The sequence below is a fragment of the Mus pahari genome, chromosome 21 (assembly GCF_900095145.1).
Source record: "Mus pahari chromosome 21, PAHARI_EIJ_v1.1, whole genome shotgun sequence".
In the NCBI taxonomy this organism is placed as follows: domain Eukaryota; kingdom Metazoa; phylum Chordata; class Mammalia; order Rodentia; family Muridae; genus Mus; species Mus pahari.
This window is the reverse complement of record NC_034610.1, coordinates 2,868,961-2,877,871: the sequence shown is the minus strand read 5'-3', so window position 1 is coordinate 2,877,871 and position 8,911 is coordinate 2,868,961. Positions and strand designations below refer to the sequence as shown.

Genomic DNA, 8,911 nt, shown 5'->3' with positions numbered 1-8,911 from the left:
TTGAACTCCGGACCTTTGGAAGAGCAGTTGGGTGCTCTTACCCGCTGAGCCATCTCACCAGCCCACAGGACAACTTTCTAGAATCAAGGGAGACTACCGAGAACTTACCAAATTCTGCTTTAAAACATCTTTAAAGACATTCTACGCTGAATATTTGATTGTGGAGTTTGCCTGGATTTTGGATTTTTGTGAGTGCTCTTGGATATAATAATAACATCATATTTGTTTGTTTCTCTACACAGTCACGGCTATCCTAAAACTCACAGAAATCCGCCTGCCTCTGCCTCTTGTGTGACCCAGCAATAAATTTGTTCTTAGGAGATGCAAATTGAACCTGAAAGGGTAAAAAGTTGTCCTGTCTGCATAGGTGGCTTACATACATGCAGGTGGTTCAGTATGGCAGAGTGACACTTACTAATGCTAGCTGGGACAGGCATGTGGATTTTTATATTAACTCTGCTTCAAAAAAATTTTTAGTGGAAAAGAGAATTACCACATAATAAAAGTTATAGAATATTAAGTACACATAAAATACATGTTGTAAATATAAAAATATGATATGACAGAGCTAAGATCAAATGCTAGGACATCATCTGTATCTGCTTTTAAAGTTCCCATTACAATTCCCAACTATTTTCAGGTTACCATCCAATATAACAGTGAATATTAAAGTATTTTGGAGGTAGGAAGATGGCTCAATCAGTAAAGTGCTTTCCCTTCATGTGTGAGGCTCTGAATTTAGATAACCTAGAACCTACATGAAAAGCCAGTGCATAATTACAGCGGGAGTCAGTAATTTCAGCGCCTGGGAAACAGAGACAGGAGGATGTGTGGGGCTCACTGGCCAGCCAGCCCAGCAGGACTGGTGAGCTGCTTCAGTGAGAGACTCTGACTCAGAGATATTAATGCATTTGGTGTACGCACACAAATGTGCACATGTGCACCACAGGTACACACAGATGCTGTCTTACCTGTTTTTACTGTGGTCTGTCTGTGTTTGTCGTATTCCTTTTGCAGACTCTTTCAGCACAGTTGACATAGAAGATCATGACTGTGCAGTGTGGCTGCTCCTGAGGAAGAGCCGGGAGGATGATCTAGCTGCACGGCTGGAGGCCGTGCGCGAAATGTCAGAGGCTCACCACTGGCATGGTAACGATCACCTCGGATTGTGCTTAGCCTCCTTATGTTCTCTGCTGAATGCGAGAAGATATGCTATAGGGAAGGAATAAGATTCAGGCCCTCTACATATGAGAACATACAAGGAAGGGAAAGGATTCCGAAGTCTTAATATGAAAACCTACACAACAAACATGCACACATACCTACTCACATACACACACACCCCTACACACACTCAAACATATGAGGAAAAAGTATCAAGAGAAACTGGAAAACCTGCTGAGTCGTGAACAATACTTGGGAAATTTGGAGTTACAAAGTTGTAGAATAGTTAAGAATTGGGGTGCTTTCAAGTAGTTGTTTACTTAATCTTGTGATAACTTTAAGTGAATCTTGATGTTAACAAAAACTGTATTTTTACAACAGACTACCAGTACAGGATAATTGCTCAAGCCTGTGACCCGAGGACCCTTATTGGCTTGGCACGAAGCAAAGAAAGTGATCTTCGCTTTTTTCTCCCACCCCCTCCTTTGCCTTCTTTAAAAGAAGTAAGCACGCATGTTAATAAGGGAGTGGGGACATTAACGCATGCTCCTAGTGTGGGTTCCGATAAGCTTCCACAACAAGCTGGTGTCTGATTTGGCAGAGCAGGTGAACTGGACGAAGAGCAGAAGTCTGTGGTCCTCACGAGGGCTGTTTCTGTGACGTTTACTGCCTTTGTGGGTGGAGAGAGTCTGTTCTCAGTAACTCCACAGCATGTCAGCATCCAAAAGAGGGGGCCTTGCACAAACTTTTTTTTGTTACTGCTTTAAGGTTTATTTTCTTTTTAATTATGTGTGTGTGCCTGGATGTGGGTGTGTGCATGTGAGTGTTAGTATCTAGGGAGGTCAGAAGAGGGCAGCAGATCCTGGGAGCTGGAGTTAACAGGTGGTTGTCAGCCATCAGATGTGAGTGCTGGGAGTGGAACGGCAGAAGCAGTGTGTGTTCTTAACCTCTGAGTCACCCTGGCAGCCTGCCTGGTTGTGTTATAAAACAGGTATTTCTCAACTCAAGCTCTCCTGACATCCTAGATCACATACCTTTCACTGGGAGAGGCTGTTCTACATATTCTAGCACATTTAGCAGCATTCCTGGCCTCGGTTGTAACAAAGAAAATTGTCTCTAGACATTGCTAAATACGCTCTGGGGATTAGAAATACCCTTGAGAACCATTGCCAGAAGCATACTTTTTTTTTTTTTTTAAATTACATAATACAGTATTCTACCTGTGTGTATGCCTGCATGCCAGAAGAGGACGTCAGATCCCATTACAGATGGTTGTGAGCCACCATGTGGTTGCAGGGAATTGAACTCAGGACCTCCGGAAGAGCAGCCAGAGCTCTTAACCTCTGAGCCATCTCTCCAGCCCCAGAAGCATGTTTCTTGAGTACCTTTTTTAGAGGAGAAAACAAAACTGAAATTTGATTTAAGCAATCATTAGAAAATAGGAATTGAATATAGAGGGTATCAATTATCAAGAAAAATGAAACACTACCACACTCCAGACTTAATGATATCCTTAGTAAAGGTACAGTTGATTTTGAGTCAGGATATCAAGAAGTCCTAAGGTAAACATTGAGTTATGATTTGTAAGTCTTTGTGTGTGTGTGTGTGGCTTTTTTTGTTTTGGTTTGGTTTTTTTTGTGGTTTTTCGAGACAGGGTTTCTCTGTATAGCCCTGGCTGTCCTGGAACTCACTTTGTAGACCAGGCTGGCCTTGAACTCAGAAATCCACCTGCTTCTGCCTCCCAAGTACTGGGTGGGATTAAAGGCATGCGCCACCACCGTCCAGCTTGTGTGTGTGTATTTTTAAGACTTTATTTTATGAATATGTATGGGGCCTGCATTTATATACATATACCATGTGTATGCTGGGTTTCTGGAGAGACCAGAAGAGGGCATCCGGTCTTCTGGAACTGGAGTTGTAGGTGGTTGTGAGCCATCACATGGGTACTGGGAACCAGACCCACATCCTTTGCAAAAGTAGTCCGTACTCGTAGCTACTGAATCTCTCCAGCCCCTGTGATATGTCTTTAAATGTGGTAGCAGGGGTTGAAGTGTAGAACTAAAAATAAATGGTTATGTACCTTCACTTTGGTGGGTGAGTATGTTCCACATCACAACCACTGGCCATCCTTTCTCCTTACCTGTGTATATATCCTGGCCCCCAATCTTTAGCGGATCTTACACTCAGTTGTGGAGTTTGTGTCTAAAGACTTCCTCTGTAGCTGGGCAGTGGTGGTGCACGCCTTTAATCCTAGCACTTGGGAGGCAGAGGCAGAAGCAGAGGCAGATGGATCTCTGAGTTCGAGGCCAGCCTGGTCTACAGAGTTAGTTCCAGGACAGCCAGGACTGCACAGAGAAACCCTGTCTCAAAACAAAACAAAACAAAAAAAAAAGACTTCCTCTGTGTTTTATTTCAGGACTCCTCCACTGAAGAGGAACTCAGGCATTTGTTGGCTTCTTTACCTCAGACAGAGCTTGATGAGTGTCTCCAGTACTTTACATCCTTGGCTCTTAGTGAAAGTAGCCAGAGCCTGGCCGCACAGAAGGTCTGCTTACATCTTACTCAGCAAATGATCTGAGTGTTAACACTTTTCCAAGGCACTGTGCTGGGGCTAGCGCTGGGCTCAGTCATCTGCCCAGTGCCACACACTGTACTCCACACTGGGCTGCATAGTGTCGAGAAATCACAGAGAAAGGTAGACACAGATGTGTATAAGAAAGATTCAGGTTACCGGAGTTAACTGGGCTTCTGAGCTCATTTACAGCGTTGCAGAAGCGACCTCTAGTATTGCACCTTGAGAGTCAGTGGTCAGGACTGCAGTACAGCTCAGTGATGGAGGGCTTGCCTAGCAAGCTCTAGACATGGGTTTGATCCTCAGCATTTGAGCTGATACGGCTAGGCCTGTGTTCTAACCTGAACTCTGGATTTGACTATTCAGCCTTCTCTCCTTGGAGTATAGCAAGAATCTTGAATTTATTGGACTGAACCTGCCCTCCCTGACCCAGCCCTAACACTCTATCTTCCTCTCAGAATGGCACAGCTTCTGCCCATTTGCTTAAGCTGCAGCCTAGCTGGCCCGCTCAGTCCTTTACATGCATACAGCTGTCAGCAGCTGCAGGTATAGCTGTCAGCAGGTGTTGTCGTGGTTCACCTCCTGACCTGTTGCAGCGGCCTGCTCTTCCACATCCTCTCTACAGTGTCGGCTTCTCTTCCTTCGCTTCCTCGGTATCTTTGATCTCCTCCAGATTCTCGTATTAGACCCCTTTCGGGGTGTTAGTTCCCACGGATGCTGGTGTGGGCTCTCCCTCATGATTGTGTGCTTCTGTGGACTTTAGGATAAAGTGACTGTTTTCCAGAGAGTTCCGCATACCAAGAATGACAGCTTTATTCCCACAGAGCGGGTTTTGTTTTCTTCCTCCTTGAAGTCTCTTGGTTATCTCCCTTTTGAAAGAATTCCATGAAGGGACACAGAAAACATACACAAAAATGATGTAAGCAAAGACAGGTAGAGACAGAAAGACACAGACATATAGTCTGTGTGTGTGTGTGTGTGTGTGTGTGTGTGTGTGTGTGTGTGTGTGTGAGGAATGGGCAGAGGTAGTCGCAGCATAGTGGTCTCTGTGGCAGATTTTAAGGAAGTTTTTGATTTATAAGGTTGGTGGCATATCCGTGGAGTAAAGTGACCCTTTCCCTGTCCACATTGTAGTGGATAAGACCTCCCTTTTACAGAATTTACTCCCGTGATCCTCTAGAAAACCCTACAAAGAGGACAACGCAGCCCCTTTGTTGGTGCACATTTGTGGGGAAATGCCCTGGTGCTCTAGCCTGCCCATGGCGTCAAATGTTTAACCACAGATTGGCTTTCTGACCCTCAGGAGCACGGCTGCTGCGTGCCTACCTCACATCCAGTTCCTTCTCGACGGCTCAAAGACCACGGTTGATCTGACAGTCTGTTGGTTAAGCCGTTTTGTTAGTTTTACATTGAGGTTTCACACTGACGCCGAGGGCAGAACAGAGGCTGCCAATTGGCTTCTCCTCTCGCAGCTCCACCACTCTGCTGTCTTCTGCGTAGCCCTTCATGGCAGGTTTTCCCATACCTCTTAGAAGGACATTTCAAGTCCTTGCTTTTGGTGGAGATCTCAGATACAGCCCAAGTGAGACCTAAGAAGGCATCTTCACTGGGCACGGCCGTGGACCTGCAGGCTTTCTGTCCTCGCTCGTCTCCTGAGTTTCATGTTTTCTCTCCAGTTCTAGCGCCCAGGGTTTCTCTTGATTTCTTTTTTTCCCTTAGAGCTTTTCTGTGCCCAGGAGAATTTGAAGTATTTTATGTTTTTTTCCTAGATGCCCAAGGTTTCTCTGTAGTTCCTCTTCCTCAGTGCAGCCAGAGTGATCTCACAGACATTCGTAACTGCTCTTGTTCCTGCCTAAAACCCCCCAGAGGCTTTGTGCTCCATGTTCAATCCAAGCCCTTTATGTTGAAGGCTTGTACAGACTACCCACATGGCTGCTTGCAGGTCAGAAGCAAGGGTAGCAGGAACATGCAGTGACATTTTGTAGTATGTGAAGCCTGCCCTTTGGCAAAGGCTGTGGGAGATGATAGAGTCCTTTACACAGGTCAGAGGTCAGAGGGCAAAGCTGGGCTGTAGCCTACAGTCTCATCAGCGTTGACAGTGCTTCTCACCAGCCAAAGGTGTCGCCATCACTACGACTCTGGATAATGTCATAGTAACTAGCATCTGTTAGTACTTTCTGCTCATGATATATTTGTGTGTGTGTGTGTAGGACAATGTTAGGGATCTTCAGGTATTTCTAACTTTTTAAAAAAGATTTATTTATCTATCATATGTAAGTACACTGTAACTGTCTTCAGACACACCAGAAGAGGGCATCAGATCTCATTATGGATGGTTGTGAGCCACCATGTGGTTGCTGGGATTTGAACTCAGGACCTTCGGAAGAGCAGTCAGTGCTTTTAACCTCTGAGCCATCTCTCCAGCCCTATTTCTAACTTTTTAAAAAAAATGTATGTACATTCCTGCTTTGCCAACATGTATATCTGTGTGAGGGTGTCAGATCCTCTGGAATTGGAGTTACAGACAGTTGTGAGCTGCCATGTGGGTGCTGGGAATTGAACCCAGGTCCTTTGGAAGAATCAGGGTAATGGAAGTACACCACCTACCAATGTTTTATGTGGGTGCTGGGAATCTGAGCTCGGTTCCTCAGGACTGTGCAACAAGCACTTTACCCCCTAGCTACACTACACTGTTCTCCCAGTGAGCTTCACTTTCAGCTGGGAAGAATTAAAAGCCACCATGTCTTTAATATTTTTGTTTGGTGAATCTTTCCCCTTTACTTTTTGTATTTAGGCTCTCATTTGTCTCTGTTGCCATAATCTGTATGAACTTGAAAATGCTGAGCGGGATGACACCAGGACACTTTGGCCAGGTGATAAAGAATTGACTTCAGTGAGAGGACACAGAAGATGGCAGACTTGTTCTGGGAATCACTCGGTGTCTTTTCTGTTCTAATATGCAGTAGAAGTTTTCATAACATCCCCTTTAAGTTTCCAGAGTATTTTGAGACATTTACATACTTGAAATCTGTAATTTGTATGTAGTACACAGATTGTTAACAAGAAGATGGGTTTATAACATCTTTGTCTTAACTTCAGGGAGGACTGTGGTGTTTTGGGGGAAACGGACTGCCTTACGCGGAAAGCTTTGGAAAAGTCCCCTCAGCCACAGTGGAAATGTTCTGTTTAGAAGCCATAGTAAAGCATTCGGAGGTAATTGCATTCCACAATAGAGCTTTTCAAAGTCACTTGGATATGAATTTGTTAGCGGGGGAGGCACAGGGGAACATCTTAGAGGAGTTTTGGGAGGCACAGTGAATATGATCAAAGTACATTGTCAAAGAATTAACAAAAATATATTTTTAGAATTCCACTAGAATTATTAATTTGGACTAAAACATGACTTTCATTTTTATTACATTACATTTTATTCATTTTAAAAACAATTTATTAGTGTGTATGGGTGCTTTGCCCGTGTGTCTGCCAGTGCACCATGTGCATGCCTGGTGCCCTTGGAGGACAGAGGAGGGCACTGGATTCCCTGTAACTCCAACTACAGTGATGAAACACCCACCATGGAGGTGCTGGGGATTGAACCTGAGTCCTCTGTAGGAGCGACAGTCAGTGCTTTTAACCACTGGGCCATCTCTCCAGCCCTTATTATACATTTTAAACAATTCATAATCACACATAAGGAGCAGTTCATGCTCTACATGTGCCTTTTGTCTTTGGTGTGTGCTGTCTTCTCCTTTCCCAAGACTGTTTGACACACAGCATTTGATAGCTAACTTCCATTAAGATAGCTGTCAGCTGTAGAAGGTAGGACAGGAAAGGCAGCTATTCCACGGCTACACACCTACCTTAGGAGTCCTGATAATTTCTAGGCGTTCTGGCACAGTGGTGCCTTTGCTTATTTATTTAATTAGACAGGCTCTTGCTATGTATCCCTGTGTGTCTGTACGCCACCATTCCCAGCTATAGTTTGATTTAATAATAATTTTAAAAAAGACAAAAAGCCTGGTGACACCCACAAGGGCAGTATAAGCACCACCTAGAAGCAGGTTGGACACAGTGCCCAGTTTCCCAAGATGATTTAACCTAAGTGGATCTGGCATGCAGTGCAGGCGTTTGCATTTGCGGCTGGCATCCTTGACCACACCCTTGAGGTTCTGAACTCTAACCTGACTGAAGTGCATGGCTCTGTAAGGTCATCTTTGCTTCTCACCTGTACAGTGGAAACTAAGCAGGAATGAGAGGAACTGCAGCCATGGTAGCACGGGGCTGGGGGTTGGGGGTAGGGGCATGGGAACTCACCTTGGGAGGTGTGAGGTGAACTGTGCGATGTAACAACGATGTAACGGGAGCTCTGTCAACTTGTGTTAGATACCCTCACACTGTGACCACATTGAAGCAGGCGGGGGCTTGCAGCTTCTGCAGAGGCTCTACCAGCTTCACAAGGACTGCCCCAAAGTACAGAGAAACATCATGAGGATCATCGGAAACATGGCTTTGAACGAGCATCTTCACCCTGCTATAGTCCACTCAGGTAACAACTTTGTGTGCGTGCTTGGAGTGTGCCGGCGAGTCGCTCCCTCGTGCGCTCCCTCGCTTTAGTCCGCATTATTTCTCAATAGACGTAAAGCTGTGCTCAGGGTTTCTTGGGTCCTTTGCAGCGTGCTGCTAGGGTTGTCAGCGCTGCACACTAAGTCAGGACTCAGATGAAGAAGTGCGGAGGAGCCCAGGCTTTGACATGAAGTTTGTTGAGTTGTTGGCAGCAGCTCACATCTGTAACTCCAGTTCCAGGGGGATCTGACGCCCTCACACCAATGCACATACAACAACAACAACAACAACAAAAACAAACCAAAAAACCTAATAAACAAACCCATCATGATCAGGGAACCTTAAGGGAGGAAGTTATTTGACATACAGTTCCAGTGGGATCAGAGTCCAGAGGCATGGCAGCAGGAGAGGCAAGCTGAGAACACATCCTGAACTATAACCATGAAGCAGAAGTGTGAACTAGGTGTGGAGTGAGACTGTAAACACCCAAGGCCACCCCAGAGACACACATCCTCCACCAAGGCCACCCCAAAGACACACATCCTCCACCAAGGCCACCCCAGAGACACACATCCTCCACCAAGGCCACCTCAGGGATACACATCCTCCACC

General features: G+C 45.3%; 1 protein-coding gene across 4 annotated transcripts in view; it reads left to right on the top strand.

The window, feature by feature from the left end:
• Positions 1-8,911, top strand: part of Serac1 (serine active site containing 1) — a 36,840-nt gene that overhangs the window by 11,258 nt on the left and 16,671 nt on the right. For all 4 annotated transcript variants that reach the window (XM_021221733.1, XM_029533206.1, XM_029533207.1 and 1 more), the window contains 5 exons: positions 1,018-1,149; positions 1,546-1,667; positions 3,581-3,709; positions 6,836-6,949; positions 8,120-8,282. In XM_021221733.1, coding sequence (XP_021077392.1) covers positions 1,018-1,149; positions 1,546-1,667; positions 3,581-3,709; positions 6,836-6,949; positions 8,120-8,282 — 660 coding nt within the window. The remainder of the gene's footprint in view (positions 1-1,017; positions 1,150-1,545; positions 1,668-3,580; positions 3,710-6,835; positions 6,950-8,119; positions 8,283-8,911) is intronic.